Source organism: Cnephaeus nilssonii, assembly GCF_951640355.1.
Source record: "Cnephaeus nilssonii genome assembly, chromosome: 11".
Taxonomy (NCBI): domain Eukaryota; kingdom Metazoa; phylum Chordata; class Mammalia; order Chiroptera; family Vespertilionidae; genus Cnephaeus; species Cnephaeus nilssonii.
The window spans coordinates 89,414,763-89,431,910 of record NC_137082.1 but is presented as its reverse complement, the minus strand read 5'-3'; the positions used below and the strand labels follow the sequence as shown (position 1 = coordinate 89,431,910).

The 17,148-nt window shown below is 44.8% G+C and overlaps 1 protein-coding gene across 1 annotated transcript in view; it reads left to right on the top strand.

Annotated features, from left to right (window-relative positions):
• Window positions 1-6,379: 6,379 nt before the first annotated feature.
• Window positions 6,380-17,148, top strand: part of DSG4 (desmoglein 4) — a gene marked incomplete at both ends in the record, with an annotated part of 44,266 nt that continues 33,497 nt past the window's right edge. The window contains 2 exons of the mRNA XM_079783471.1: window positions 6,380-6,427; window positions 16,485-16,520. Of these exons, the coding sequence (XP_079639597.1) occupies window positions 6,380-6,427; window positions 16,485-16,520 (84 nt within the window). The remainder of the gene's footprint in view (window positions 6,428-16,484; window positions 16,521-17,148) is intronic.

Here is a 17,148-nt window from a genome sequence, read left to right as displayed (position 1 = left end):
ACTGCCTAGCCTTTGACTTTCTCATTCCTGAATTTCATCCCAAACAACTTCAGCCCAGCCCCGTGGTCGGCAAACTGTGGCTCGCAAGCCACATGCGGCTCTTTGGCCCCTTGAGTGTGGCTCTTCCACAAAATACCACGGCCTGGGTGAGTCTATTTTGAAGAAGTGGCGTTAGGAGAAGTTTAAGTTTAAAAAATTTGGCTCTCAAAAGAAATTTCCATCATTGTCCTGTTGATATTTGGCTCTGTTGACTAATGAGTTTGCCGATCACTGGCCCAGCCCATTCAGAGCATCAAAGATACTCTATACACATCACAACTGTGCCAAAGAGGGGCACTGCCACTGCCAGCGGAGGAGCCGGGGGACACCTGAGTGAGTGTCACCCTGTGGCACTGCTGCCCCTGGCGTCATGAGCAGGAGTCATTTGCAAAAATATATATTTTTATGTAGAAAACGGTTGCCATAGACATGGCAGAGATTAATTTCTCTTACATATCAACAATGTTTATAAATCCTATATAATAAATCCTATATAATAAAAGGGTAATATGCAAATAGACCGAACGGCAGAACAACCGTACAACCAATCAAAGCGTAATATGCTAATGATATGCTGAGGCTGCTCAACCACTTGCTATGACGTGCACTGACCACCAGGGAGCAGACAGTCAACTGGTCGACCAGTCGCTATGACATACAGGGCAGATGCTCCGACCGGTAGGTTAGCTTGCTGCTGGGGTCCAGCCGATCAGGACTGAGCGAGATGGGCGGGTCACGCCCTGGAGCCCTCCCTCCCCGGCCCGATAGTGCACCAGTAGCGTCCTTCAGCCTGGCCTGCACCCACACGCAATCTGGGACCCCTCGAGGGATGTCGGAGAGCCAGTTTCAGCCCAATCCCGCAGGCGACTCCCCTTGGGAGGGCGCCAGATGCAGGCTTATGGCTGGCGAGTGCTACTGTGGCAGCGCGAGCCTCTCCTGATGGGGACCGATTGGGCGTGAGCCCGCGGCAGGCTCAGTGGGGCCGGGATGAGCGGGAGCAGCAGGTAGGAGCTGCAGGTGGCGTTGGACTACGGGTTTCAGCCAATCCCTGCAGGCCACCCAGAGGGACCCCACCCGTGCACGAATTCGTGCACCAGGCCTCTAGTCAATAATAAAGACATCAGTGACACAGGGGGGATAAGTATGCAGCAAGTATGTAATAAGTCTGCAGTAATACACTTTAATTAAAACAGCCCGTCTGGTGTGGCTCAGTGGTTGGGTGTCAACCTAGGAGGTCATGGTTCAAATCCCAATCAGAGCACATGCCTGGGTTGCAGACTTGATCCCCAGTGTGGGGCGTGCAGGAAACAGCCAATCAATGGTTCTCATCATTGATGTTGATGTTTCTCTCTCTCGCTCTCTCTCTCCCTCTCCCTTCCTCTCTGAAATCAATAAAAATATTTTTAAAAAAAACAAAGCTAGAAGCCAGGTAATTCTTTCTGCACTTACTTAATGACATCCCACACTGAGGACGTGAAGTCACAGAGAGAATCAACAAGGCACCTCTGTCAGGGTGTATGATTTTAGGGTGTAAATTAACATCCTTGTGATATTACCAGAACTCTGTAGGGAACTGACATTTAACCTCCATGATTTCTAACACCCACTAAATAACCTTGTGTGCTGGCACCCTTATCTCTACACCTAAATTGGCTTTAATGAGGAGACAGGTTGTTTACCTTCAGTGCCATTATCTTAAGGTGAACAGTCAGGCATGTTTGCACAGCAGCTGCTCTAGGTCAAAGCCAAGACAGGCTGTGTTTACCTGCCGTCCATCTCCCGAGGCCCATGCCAATGGGAATCCTTTTGCTTGAGTCAACTCCAGAACCTACTTGCCTACTGCATTGGACAAACATAGTCTAGGTCCATAAATATTTTTTAAATTTCCTCTCCTCTAATATGCCCTTGGGTATTTCAGTAATATCCATCGTTAGTCCTAAACCATCATAATTAGATGGAAAATTTGCCCTAACATCATGTTCATACTCTTTGGCCTGTAGAGATTACATTTCTGTTTTTCAAAAAAGAATTTGTACTGCAGCGTGTTGAATGAGCTGTCTTGTATGGCATTCCTTTAAAAATACAAGCGTTAGGGCACTTACTACGTTTTAGATGGATACGCTGTAGAGAATGAAAATGTCCCACCATGTTGGAAGCAGGATGAGACCACATTACAGAAGCACAAGAACAATAATGAAACACCAAGAGCATCCCTGAAAGTCGACGTGCACTTTCCCATGAGCAGATGAAATGCTACTGGTTTGGTAGCAAACGCAAATAGGGAAACATAAGTAATAGGACAAAATTCTGCTTCCAGAGCCAGCTATTAAGCTCAATAATTTGGTGAACTATAAAACAGGTGTGTGTTTAAAATATATATATATATATATATATATATATATATATATATATATAAAGAATTGATGGCTAAATGTTATATATATATATATTTTAAAATATATATATATATAACATTTAGCCATCAATTCTTTTCTATTTTGCCTTCACATAGCTAGCCAATATTAGAAAGTGGCTTGGCATTTATATAAATTGACTGTAAAGCAGGAGGTAGTATGCTTTCCCTATCATCAGCACTAATCAACTGTGTGTCTACCTCTAAAGTGTATAGGAGAGAAGTCAGAGAGGAGAGACTGAATTAAATAATCTCTAGCATATGTTCAAACATTGGCATTATGTGATGGCTAGAGCCCCACAAGAGAAACAGAAGTAGCTGCTATTTATCTAAGATCAGAACCATGATCAAGCTTTGGCTTGAAGAGGGTTTAAATTGAAATCCTGCCCTAACAGGTTTGGCTCAGTGGATAGAGCATCAGTCTGCGGACTGAAGGGTCCCCTGTTCCATTCCGGTCAAGGACACATGCCTAGGTTGCGGGTTCGATCCCCAGTAGGGGGCATGCAGGAGGCAGCCAATCAATGATTCTCTCTCATCATTGATATTTCTATCTCTCTCTCCCTCTCCCTTCCTCTCTGAAATAAATAAAAATATATTTTTAAAAATAAATTGAAATCCTTTGGGGATTCTATTTTTGGGACCATCACACCAACTCTCTCAAGGAGTAGATATAAATGAGGTGCCAGAGCTTCAAGTGGCAACTTCTCAGTTACTGCAGACTCTGCATCTGCTCATGATGGTAATCTCCAGATTTGAATTTGAGGGCCCATTGAGATTAGGGGTTATAAATGGAGAAATCTGGAGGAATCACCTAAATGAACAGGTACTAGTTCTACTGCTTATTGTTTCTTTCCTTTGAAACTCATCCTATGAACAGCAACTCAGGTAGAATGAAAATTTTATATTTCAAGAGAAATCAACCAATCATAGTACAAACACAAAGGATGGAGACCCTTGTGAAATATCTCCATCTGTGACAGCAAATGAAGAACATCATTTTCCCCTTGCGAAAAACACTAACACATAGGGATTTAGACCTGTTTCATTAATTCTCTCAGGCAAATTAAATTATTCTAATTCAACATTAACTGGAATAAAACAAAAATCATTTTCATTAGCTGGCTAAACAATGGTCAACTTTCTGTACAATGTTAGTATAACACACTACTGTAGGTTGCCGCTGAGCCTGCTTGGAAGTAGGTATGGAAACAAAACCATCATTAGAACCACTGACTTCTCCCAGATGCCTTAGTTACCTCTGAGGCTCTGAATGGCCTATTGTTTATAGACATAAAGCCATTGAAGAATCCCATGTTGGATTCTCCCATTCTCTACTGTTCTGCAGTGACTCCCAGGGCAATCAAAGGTCTCCCACACTTACATCTGCTTGATGGCCCAGAGCATAGTACTAGAAACACTGAAGCTTCTATATATTCTCTACCATCTTCTCATATTCCCGAAACTTCTACAGATTCCCTGCCAACTTTTCATATTCCCCTTTAGATGCAGACACCAAAAAGAATTGTATGTACATAAGTCATGATAAACTGGGTGGCACATAGAAAGAGGGTATCAGCTACGTATCTTTTAAGCTTTTTATTTGAGACACGTTGTATTCCCCAGTGTTTCTATAATTCAAAACTTAAGCAGTATTGCACATTAAATCTCCACAAGATCCAAACCATCTCCATAGCTGTTTGTGGTATCTTTCTAGTGACAGAAATATACACAGTCAGACAAGGAATACCCCCAACTCACCCACCCAGTGCAAATTCTTACAATCCTTTATTTTTAAAGTCAAGGTATTTACCCTATATAATAAAAGGATAATATGCATATTGACTGAACGGTGGAACGACCGGTCACTATGACGCACACTGACCACCAGGGGGCAGACGCTCAACACAGGAGCTGCCCCCTGGTGGTCAGTGCGCTCCCACAGGGGGCTGGCTGGCGAGCACAGAGGCGGTGGTGGGAGCCTTCCTGCCTCCCCGGCAGCTCTAAGGATGTCCGACTGACGGCTTAGGCCCGCTCCCCATGGGCCTAAGATGTAAAAGAAAAGGTTTCTATGGTAGATACAATTGTCACATTCAAACCTCTGGGTAAAAATTCATGAAAATGAAAAATGAGGAAAGCTCAGTTGGATAGGTTTAAACCTCTTGGTTTAAAGACCTATCTTCTAGGATATAATGAAATGGTGGGTTGCTAAACCATCCAGTGAATGTTGTATGTCTGTTAGCATTCTAGACAATCTAGAGAACCACCTAGAGATATATTTAAAACGTGGCCTGGCTGGCATGGCTCAGTGGTTGAGCGTCGACCTATGAACCAGAAGGTCAGGGTTCAATTCCCGGTCAAGGCACATGCCCAGGTTGCAGGCTCGATCCCCAGGGTGGGGTGTGCAGGAGGCAACCAATCAATGATTCTCTCTCACCATTGATGTTTCTATCTCTCTCTCCCTCTCCCTTCCTCTCTAAAATCAATTCAAAAAGCCCTATCTGGTCAGCAGAGATATTTTTGAATTATGCAGATATCCCCAAATACATAAGATTCGGCTTGGGCAGAGAGTATATTCAAATACTATCTTTTTGCAACAATTCATTTTTTCCCATTGCTTATATATAATTTCCTTCTCTCATAAATATCTCAACATATAATTCATTTCCCTTTATTTTAAGATACTATGCCAGCCCTCTAATTGCCTTGACTCTTTCCTATTCTCCAAAAATGTTAAGCTGAGGTTCTCAAGACACTAAGTGCTGTTTGGAAGACATTCCATCACTAGAAATAGAGCCCTCCTTGTTCTGAATTGCATGACGGGGTAGTGAGGGCAGGGTACAGTCTCCCTTTGAAATTCTCTGACCCACCCATATTAATGACCATTGGACTACATCTCTTTTTATGCTTATTGAGGTTGCTGCGATATACCCTATTCCCAACCCACACTAACAAAAAGGGAGTGAAGAGTGAAAAAGGGAAATGGTTTTCAGAAATATCCAGATGCTGCTCTGGTCTTTTTCCCTGAAATTCTCAGGTTTCTGATGTCAGTCTCTTCTTAATAAATATTCATGTGGGTTAAACAAGTGTTCCCATGGATGTACTTTTCTACCAGTGGTAATGCCACAAGGAGTGAGCAGACTCAGTACTGTGGTTATCTTAAAGCAATTTAATGTTATATCATATGGGTCCGACTGTATATTCAGGGGAAAGGGGCTAAAACAAACATACTGGTGAAGTCAGCCTCTCTTGTCTTAACCGTATTTTTCCAGAACAACTTTCAAATGAAGAATGCAGTGCCAGGAGCAGACTTCTTGGGGAGGGAAGCAGGAATCGCCCGGATGAAGAGGTGAGCGCTTCGCTCCCGTCTTCCTCCCCGCACCACACTTCAGGCCGGTGCCCTTCACAAGGCCCTGCGCGCAGACGCATCCCTTGAAGTTGGTTTGGTAGTGGACATGTGTGTGTGTGTTGTCAGTCTGTGTAATTTTGCTTTTACAATGTTGGCAGTAAGAGGCAGCCTACTAATTTTATTCAGCATGATGATAGGCCCTAGCATTTTAATTATTTTTCATGTTGTGAGTAATTTATTATTCATTTGGTATCTTCCCCGTAAATCTTGTCTTCACACTGTAAGATTTTTTCTTTGGTGTCCAACAAAGGGTTTCATTGCAATAAGAATCAAGGTGTGTCCATGTGCTTCCCCGGAGCCCAAACAATGCCAGCCTTCCAGACCAGCCGCGGAGACTGGGGTGGAGAGACAGAGTCATTCTAGAACATCTTCACTCCTCTGCCCGAGACAGCAGCGGCAGCACCCATGCCTTCCTAAAGGGCGTCTCCAGGCACGTCTTGCTGCGGGCTGGATCCAGGAGCCCGGGGACTAGGACTAAACTCGAATCTTGCTGGGGTTTGTGTGCAGAGCAACCCGAAGGCATGGATTGGCTCCTCTTCAGGAACATTCGCCTCTTGATGGTTTTCCTGGTAAGTGGAATGTGAGGCCTGGGAGGGAAAGACAGCCGGATGCCTTGTCTCCTCCGTCCCCTGGACATTCTACATGGGATTTCATCCATTTATCCACCCTGCCGGCAAAGACAGTTTCAGCCACTGGTGATTTCAGGGGTCTCTCCCAGCTTGAGGGGCTACGTGCTGTAGAGAAGCAGGGCAAGAATCTGGCTGAATTGGCCTTAAACAGAATCAAAGACATCCTCTAATTCAGGTGAAAGGCTAGAACAAATCTAAAATTTATCCTCAGAAATCAAGTAATGCACCTATTTTATTAAGTATATTTTATTAAGCATAGTTCTTATACTTCAATCAGACAGATGACTGTCAAAATCCCTGGTGCAAATGGGTTCTAAATTTGAAGGGAAGCAAAGTGAATCCAGCCCATTTCTTTTAAACAGTTATTTCCCTGTGTGTTTCTTTCACGGTGGGAGAATGTTAGCGAGGCCAAAATGACATTGCAACTAATTGTGTAACAGTTAAGTCATGTGACATTTTTTTCCGATCAGAAATGGGGAAAAAAGGAGAAAACCAAACCCTCAAGGAACCCCTTCTGGATTATTAAAGCGTTTCTATGGTCCAGGAAGGAAACAGTTAGATAACCTGTTTCTTTAAAGTAAATGTGACGTTTTGTATGTTACTCTCCTCCAACCTCTGGGTGCTCCAGGCATGAAGTGCTGTCTCCTTAGGCATCATGCTTGCAGGTGTCCTGCCCTTAGAAGAAGGAAGGCGGCTCCTAGTGCCAGTTCTTAGAGGAACAAAGATAAGGTTGGCCAACTCGCCAAACTATTGCCAATTCAATCAGAAAGTTCTATTTAAAGGACCAATTAAACTAGGTTAGTTTAGATTCAAGCCTATTGATGGTCAAATGACAGAACAATTCAATCTGACTTGTCCATCCCCAAGGTGTCTTCTTGTATATACCAAGGAAGAAATTCCTGTTTTTCACCCCATCCATAAATTTATCAATTTTTGGTACAATTTAACATGATACAAGGAATGTGTTTCCTTTTTCCTTCTTTGCATTTTTAAGGTAAACCGTGTATTTATATTTTGCCTATTACTCAATAAATAGCTATTTATTAACCACTGATTTTGTGTTCGGTACTGTGGTAGGTGCTGGACACAAAAGGGTGAATGAAACATGTTCCTTATTTAAAATAACAGTTAAGAAAAGTAAGTGGAAAGATAAGAGAAGTGAATTATTAGAAAATTGCACGTATTTTTTTTCAAAGTATATCAAGGCAAATTACCTATAGTTGGCTGCAGCACAGTGTCCCAGGAATGTTGGCAGTGGTGCTACGACATGAGTTTGTAAAATGATTCCCACCCTACTGTTAGGAAGGCATTACACAGGACATATCTGAGCATCCGTTCTAAAAGGCAGAGAGCTGAAGCTGGACAGATATGGGAATACACCGTATCCAGTTGGTCCAGCAGGTACCATTCTTCTGGAGTCCATGTCTATGAACTTCAAAAGCAGTGCACAGCCCAAGTTTAAAAGGAACAGTGGTAGGACATTCCATTCTCTGAACTTGGAAGACATATTATTAAACAAGACCATTATGCAAAATAATGATAAACTAAAACAGTACGGATAGAAGTGCACTGCCCTGCTGTAAGGATCATCCTTTCCTTGCATTACTAAAGGAAGCAGAAAGAATCTGATGCCATCTTTCATAGAAATGAAGAGTTATTAGCGTAGACCTCTCACAGCACTTCTATGGGGTACCTCCATGCTTTGACTCGGATATACCTTTTGTTTCCTGTAAGGAAAACTGATTGTATGTATCAAGATTTTTGAGGCAACTTCTGGGCACTAAATTTTGCCTCCTATTCCTTTCTGCCCAGGTATATTCTATGACAATATTACTTAATTGAAGAGTAAATTTTCTTTTCCTTGATCTTGAAAGAGTATTATATTTCAGATTCGTAGAATCTCTTTTTGGTAGTATGGATTTATTTTCCTTCATAATTTTAGTATTTTGATACTTAATTTCCCTCCACAGATATTAAAGTATTTCTGTTTCATATCTCATGGTAATTGTAATAGACTTAAGCTCTTTTTGTATTTCTAATAGATCTCTTAAGGTATCAACTAATAATTTTTGCAATCAGGACGTAGAGATTTCTAGCATGTGTCAAGATCGGGACAAGTGCAAGAATGTGTAAGGGGGATCAATATCCTCTTCCGGATGCTGTAGAAAAGGGGCATTCCTGCTTGTCTTTCATTTCCTGACCTTCAGCTCGGCCCCTTTTTCATTAACTAAATCAAAGGCTCTCTGGGGCATTACTGCAGCTTACCCAGGGAGGGTGTGGCAGGCTCTCGGAGACGGTGGCTCTGTGTCATCTCTATCTTAACCACAAAGAGTACTTTAAACAAGGTTTTGACTGACTGAACCTATAAAAGCTACCCCGGCTCTCAGCTACAGAGCATCTCACTCTATCACGTGAGCCCTCCAGCGCCTCCTTCCCAAGGGCGCCCCTCCTGTCCCTCGCTGTCACACACACAGGGGTGGTGAGGTGCCATCAGCACTAAACCAAGACTCAGAAGCTCCGGACGGAAGTCACGGATTCTCCTCAAGGGGCTGCATAACCTTGGCTAAGGCTCCAGCTCCTCAGAGCCTCCCTGTGCGCCCTGGGAGAATGTGTGGTCAGACATCCTGTCGCTAAGTTTCTTCCCAGACAGAAACTCCGAGACTCTACAATGGTCTCCGTTGAACAGCTGTGTAGCGTAGAAGTTCAGGTCTGACTCGCATATATTTTCACAACTTTGGTTGGAGAACTTAAAGATTTAGGCAAAGCTATGGAGTGTGTAAGTTTACTAGGAAGGAATCACTTAAGGCAGAACAGTTAATAGCTACCAGAGGCTTGTATTTTATTGCGTTGATAAGATCATACAAACAGCCACGTAGCGTTTATCAGATAAGATGTTTTGTGCACAAATGGTGATCATTCATGCTATGCATGAGATGTTAACCTTTCAATTAAATGTTCTGATTCTTGGAAAGTAAAGAAGGTAGGTGGCTACACGTATAGATGTTATCTACTCTAAGCTGAAAACAGGTATCAAAATGGATCAACATATTTAGAACTGACCTAGCCACTTATCAGGTTAGTTCTCACATAAAACACTGAGTCTGACAGGTGAAACAGAAATTTGTATTTATTTATTTTACTTTCAGGCAAGTTTCTAGAAGTGGAGGCTGATGACAAACCATCTTATCTGATGTGGGGTTTGGGTTGTACGAAACAGAACGCCTTCGGTAGCATGAAATGATGGGTTCCAAGACGGCTTGTTACAGACATCACTGATGTCCTCATCGCACCAAAGGTTAAACAGAGGCAAATCTCACCTCTGGTGTTTCTGTGTTGGTGTGACTAAGGAATTACAACACGTATTTGAAACCAAGTGGATGACTTATAGTGTGGCCTTCGAATCTCTGCAGAGTGCAGGATGGACTAAGAGAGCTTTGCATGCCAAGGGATGCTCAGTGTTATTACCATATCAGGCCCTAGAACTTCAAGGCAGTCCTGCCAATAACATTTGTTCTAGAATTGTGGCATGAAAACGCTGCTCTGCCATGCATCCTTCCTCTCCTCTCTGGAGGGGCTGCTTTCTGAGAGCACTTCTCGCTGGTTAGAGGATAGTCCGCGACGCCTTTCCAGTCCTGAGTCTCCAGGGAGGAGCTCCTTACAAAGCAGTGAGCCTGGGGTTTGGGCTGCAGCTGTGTTTCCCTCCCCTCCCCAGGCGGGACCCGGCGGGAGTCCTCACTCAGGAGAGCAGCTCTGAGACAGGGGGTGTGGAGGGAGTGACGGTGAAACCTTCCGGTATCCCCAGCCTGGGAAACGCCTGCCCTCCCTTCTACACCGAAAATTACACAGCTCACCAGCTGAAATGTCAATTACAAACAAAGGTGGTGTAATTAGGCCTGGCCTTGGCATGTCCACCTGAGCCCCACGAGGATGGCGATTGCTTTACTCCATTATTTTACAAGTATTATTCAGGAGAGAACTGCTTATTAATAAGGTACTGGGCGTGCAAATGACGGTGAAAACTGACTTCAAACAGGTGGCACAGAGATGGAGACAGGCCTGTTCAGTAGCTGCTACGTTAGGTAGACTCGGGAGGTCAGAGAATAGTGTGTCTGCTAATACTGCAATAAGCACATGTAACGACTTAGATTCTACATATCTCATACAAAACCATCGTCTCTCTAGGAGGCGGTATTAAAACAGGAAGTTAGGCCCAGAGAAACTTCAGCAATTTGCCAAAAGCCGGATGGCTATAGCATATTGGCTCTTACTCTCCCCAGAATGTACAGACACCATCACAGGCCAGAAATTACCTTGCACACCAAGGGCAGTGCCCGTCACATAATATTTTACCAGTGACATTTTCTGAATGAACGAGTGAATGAATGGATGCTGTTTCCAATCTGCCTTTCTTGCCAAGTCACTTCACCATGTTTCCACCTACATGCTAACAGCGACTCTAACGTGGGCAGTGAACTTCCGAGTGAGCTTGAGGCTCGGAATGGAGACGCCGAAGCGCTGGTTCTCCTCCCTCCGCTGCAGGCTGTGCACACACCTCTGGATCCGGCCTCTCACGGCATTCCGGTCTCACCAGGCCGCCTAGCCGGCCGTTTTACAGTTAGCAAAGTTGTTTCCCTCTGGAACACGCCCGGAAGTAAACAGAAGCAGCCCCGTTTTACAAACAACGAGCTTTTCAAAGCCCAGCTGATGCAGACAGCCCGGAGCGGGACTCAGTGCCCGTCCAGAGCTCCCCATCGCCCCGGAGGGAGGGCCGGCTTTGGGCTCTGCAGTGTCTGCGGCCCCGGATCTTCCCCTGTGGCTGCTCTCCTCCCCTTCCAACGCGTGGCTCCTCTCCGGGCAGGGCTCCGGCCCGTCTTCATCATGTTCTCGGGATGAGCGCAGACGCATACCCGTTAGCTTTGCGGGCACTTTATTCTGCAGGAAAGGACCGAGTGCAGTTACTGTAGTGAGTGCAGGTCAGTGGAAGGGCTCCCACGGGGAAAGGAGGACAGGAGACCCTCTCCCCAGCGAGGCACGGAGGCTGGACCACTCGGTGCCAGCATCTCTGGGCCAATCCTGCTCCCTCGCCTGCAGAGCCTCTGCCTCTCTCAGTCTCCACGGTGACGGGTCAGCCGTGTCGTGTGCTGTGTCTCAGCCGGGTTCCAGGCCGAGCCGCGTCCTCGGAGGGTAGGCGGCGGCATAGCTCTAACAGGTGACTCTGAAAGGCAGGCCTGTCTGCATTTACCCAGGAACCGTCGCTGTTCTGCAGTTTAACGGAGGTTCGTGCAGCTACGCCGGTGCAGCTTCGGAAGGTGATGACCCCAACGGGGGAGGAAAGCCGCCCCGTTTCTCAGTGAGGCCTGCAGAAGGGAGGCGGGTGGAGGGCCGGGCCGCTGGCAGCCTCATCGGCGGGGCCGGCTAAGCAGAACGCAGAGTGCCAGAATGGACCACACGGGCTCCCTCAGGCACCACATCTGTCTGAGGGCAAACCCGGCACAGCACTGCACTCCCCCCACCTGAGAAGACACCAGGGGCAGCGACAGGGACAGGACGGAAAGGAGCTCAGACTCGGGGAACCTCAGGGCTGCATGGATGTTGCTACCCCTCGGTTCACACGGGTTCTGTGGAGAGGACAGGAGTAAGGTCAAAGGAACTCAGCGCACTTCCTTTATTCTTTCCAGCTGAGCACTAATCTGTTTGATGTGGTTAATTTCTTTTTTTTTTTCCTTCAAGGCAGAAGCATTTAATTATTATTTTTATTGAAGTATAGTTGGCATACAATATTATATTCGTTTCATTGTGTAACACAGTGATTTAGCATTTATATACTTGATGATGTGCTCACCACACCGAGTCTAGTAACCGTCTGTCACAGGCACTTACCACACTATCTCTGACTGTATTCCCTGCACCCTTCCCACCCATCACTCCATCCCCCCCCTTAACCCCCCCCCCCCCAGAAGTGCTGAGGCCAGTACCAAGCTTACACAGTGACTGACTGGTACCCTCCCATGTTAGCACGTGCTGTGCGTGCACCCTCTGACGCACGGAGGAAACTCTCTGTCACTCTCCTTCCCGCTTTATAAACCTGGTACCTTCACGTTTCACTCTACTTCGATCGGAACCTGAGTCAGAGAGAGGGGAGGGGATTGATCCAGGTCACATCTGCTAAACAGAGTCAAGACTCATACTCAGTTCTTCTGCCCCCAAGTCTAAAGCAGTTGTGTCTATAGCACATGGTTTTTAATAACGCTGATCTACAATTTCGGGCTGTATCTCCACTTCTAGATATAAGTGATCTGACTCAGAAACATCTACCAATTTAAAGGAGCACAGATATCCCCGAGATACATAAGCACTTCCAAGGTTCACGTGTACACATAGTTTTAAAGGAATCACTGACTAGGCACGCAGCTTCCACACGTATGTTCTTTGCTGAAGTCATTCTGCGGAGGTATTGAGCTGGTTCTCCTCTCCCAAATCTGTCTGTCTATCTACCCATCTATATCCCCCTCCCTCCCTTCCACTCTCTCTGAAAAGCAATGGAAAAACATGTCCTCAGGAGAAAAAAAACAAAAATTTTTTAATGTATGATGTCTACATGTACCTTTCCTTGACATGAAACTTAACCATGATAATAACTGAGTGGAAAAGATTACTAAATTGTGTGTATAATATCATTTATTTGGGGTTAACAAATTATAATTTGTCTAAGTATGTGTTTTTGAAAAAGACAAATTCTAAACTTCTCCAAATATTAACAATGATGATCTCCAAGTGGTCAGATTCTATATGATTTTTACTTTTCCTTATACTTTCCAGAATCATCTACTTTTCTAACCGAAAGACTATCTAAACCCCAAAGGCAATATTTACTATGAAATAAAACACCCTATGCCACCAAATAAGACCATCTCCTATTAAATACTGAATTTCTTTTCCTGGTGTAGCTATTTTACTAATCCTATCTAATAAAGAGGGAATATGGTAATTGACCATCACACCCTCACAAAGATGGCATCACCCACAGCCAATAAGGAGGGAATATGCTAATTTCATGCCCTCAAAAATGGCGGTGCCCACAGACACAAGATGGTGGCGCCCAGTCCCCTCAGCCTCCCAGCCGCCCAGGGCCAGCCCAAGGTGCAGGCAAGCCTCGGACGTCGGCTGCTCAGCCGCCCAGGGCTGACCTGAGGCTCAGGTAACCAGGGTCGGCCAAGGCTTGCGCTGCTGGCAGTGGCAGCAGCAGAGGTGTGATGGGGGCATCGCCTTCCCCTGAGTGCCTCCCACCCCTGAGGGCTCCTGGATTGCGAGAGGGGGCAGGCCGGGCTGAGGGATGCCCCCCCCCCCTCCAATGCATGAGTTTTCATGCACTGGGCCTCTACTGTCTAATAAAAGTACACATGAGAAAGAAAAAGAGTTAAGTGGAAACACTGGGCCCTACTGCTACATTTCTCATCGCTGGTTTTCCCCCTTCTTCTGGACTCAGCTGCCCTTCCAAATCCCTACCCATACCCTTCACCCTCTCTTACATCTGCGAAATCTGCTTTGCACCCACTCCACCTGGCCCAGTGTCTCCCTCCTCCCAGTGCCCTGGAATTCCCTGCTTTTCCTCTGCTCCCTGGCTCTCTGGAGTTCGCAGTAGTATCTCATCTCCTCCCCAGTCCCCACTCTACCTTGATAGCAGCCTCCAGCTCCCGGACAGCCCTCACATTCCTCTCCTCGCACAGCAGGTCGCCAAGCTCCACTAGAAAAGGCACAGGACAGACTTCCCAAGCCTGCCGGTCCTCAAACTGGCCATCCACTATGGGATAATAGATTATTTTCTCTATTTCCAATTTTCTTTGCTCAAGTGTCCCCTAACTCAGGAATGCTGGGTGACCCTACTGCTCCTCTCTGATTCGTGGCATTTTGTTGGTTTCCTGTCGTTTCTCTCTTAACAGTCTCCTCCGCCCCCGCCTTCCCCATCCCTGCTCACTCCAATTCTGAAAAGCTATGTAAAAACTTATCCTGCACTTCTACCTCACGACGGTTGTCTCTCTTCAGAGTGTCCTTCCAGCCTTCTGTTCCAGAGGAAGAGATTGTCTTCTTCATATTAGGGCTCCTCCTTGCACTTTATTGTTTCCTTCTTATTGCATTTGTTGGGATGACACTGGTTAACAAAATCATACAGGGTTCAGGCGCACAACCCCACAATGCATTATCTGTATCGTGTGGTCACCACCCGCTTCCCTGCACTTGTGATTAACCATTCCTATTCTTAGTTTACACTTGGAACTCCTTGATTTCTGCCTATGCCGCTCCTCACTTCCTCTTATCTCCATCTACCATTCTTCCTCCACAAACGCCTTTTCCTCTCCCTGGGGACTGTATATTTGGTCATGGTTCCCCAACCTAAAAAATATGTCTTGATTTAATTAACTCCTCAACTTGCATCAGATCTCTCACATCTTTTAACTCCTAACTTGAAAATGTTATGTATGGTTGCTATTTCCACTTTCTCAATAACGTGTTCCTTGACTCCTGCAATCTGACTGATGCCACTTGCAAAAGTTCGCACTGATTCCTGCGTAAACTCCCAGGACGTCTCAGTACCCAATCTCCTTGACCTTGCTACGAGACATGAACCATGAAATAGTTCCTCTTCAGCTAACTTCTTATCGCTGCGCGCCACTCATCCTGCCTCTTTCTGGCTACTTCTTCTCCATCTGCATCTCTTCTTTCTGAATTCAGCTTGCTTACCAACCCTCCACCACAGCCACCGCCACAGCCACCACAGCCACCGCCACTGCCACTTCTGACCTTTTCGTGTGGACAAATCTGCTCTGCTCCCACAAACCTGGTCCCTCGCCCTCTCTATTCTCTGCTTACACTTCTTTCTTCTGCCCCCTGCACAATTATAAGCATTTCCTCTAAGAGTCTGTTCTCTGCCTACTTTATTGATCTTCTTAAACTTTTTAATGGAATATCCTCACCTCCTGCAACTTTAAATAGCACTCCTGTTTAGATAAATTTCCACTTCTTCATCTTTTATGTCTATCCCAAATTTTAGAAGCAATGAAATTAACTAATTAACTAATTAGTTATGGAAACCTCGGCATCATCTCCCTGCAGTGACCCTCTCCTGTTGAATTCTCTGATTGTTAAAAGTGCCCCCCTGTCCCAATAAGCCAACTTCAGTTACGTCCTCCCCTTGTACCCACAATCTACAAGTGCTATTGGTTCCTTGGAAATGTCTCCATTCTCTCTCCTTTCCAATCAGCCCTATCTATGTTCATGTTCTAACTGTGTCTTACCCAGCAACTGCTCATTCTTAAGTGTCTTGACTTCAAGTACTTTATCCTCGTCACCTTCCCTTCATATCAACAATGTGTTTTTAAAACGGTGTTATTGTCAATCCCCATATTTTATTCAATGAAGCCCACACACCCTAGTTTGGTATATAAAGCACTTCATGATCTGCCTCCAAACTGACATTCCTAACCTTGTCTTCCGTGTCTCCTCACTATTTCCTCTTCTTTCCAGCTAATAATATTATTTCCCATTCCTGGAACATCCTCGGAAACTTAGCTCCCTTACACCTGTGTTCGTGTTTTATTCTGGCTGAAAAATTTCCCCCCATCAATTTCTCTTATCAAAGTAGCTTCATCCTGCAGACCCCTTCCACACCCCACTCTCCCGTGAGGCCTCCCTGAAATCCACTGGGTAACTTGGGTTGCCTGCTTTTCCTTCCTCTCAAGTTATCCAGTGAATTTGGGTGCCTCTGTTGAAGCACATATCCTAACTTTCCTGTAGTTATGTGTTTGCTTCCTTAAAAGTTTAAAAGCCTTTGTGGAGAAAAACCTGTATTATTAATTTTGTATTACCCATGTTTATTGCATATCACTAGCAAAATGTATATTTAAGAAATGAATTAATCAGAGAACGTTGTCAATAATTTCATGACTCGACTTCCTTTAAACTATGCAAATTTATGCTAATGCTGTGTCTTCTATAACAGGTGGCGCTGGAAGTAAACAGTGAATTTATTGTTGAGGTAAGATATAATTATTAAAACTACCTTCTCAATTTAGAATGGAAAGAAAAACTGAGTCATGTAATGCATAATATATCAAAAATCAGAATATTTGAAAACAGCGATATTTGCAACCCATAATTTTAAATGTCCCTGCTTTCAGGCAAGGTTTGTGACAGGTCAGCATCATAGTAACTCCTGCTTCTCAAACTTTACTAGTAGCTTATTTCTGTTTCCCAAGCTACAGCGAAGCAAAAGAAGCAAAGTAACACGTTAGAATTGGAAGAGGAGTTTTAGACAATTACATTAGCATAACTGTATGGTCAATCAATGAGGAAAAATACAAAAGCAAAAAGGTCTGTAATCACAACTAAATAAAACAACAGAACCCAGGGCCATAGAGTGGGCTCGGAAAGTAAAGCTATCTTCTCCGGGAGGACTTTATTTTATTATAGCAGTTACCCTTTCATTCTGATAATATCAAATAATTGAAGAAAATATAATTACTGCGTAATCTCTGTTGACAAAACAGACAATAGGTGGTACCCTTTAGGAAGTTGCATCAAAATGGAGAAAAATGTAAATGCTTTGGTTCCTGAAAGTATAAGCTCCATCCCATGGAGCAGCTCCTCCCCCCAAAGTGGTAATT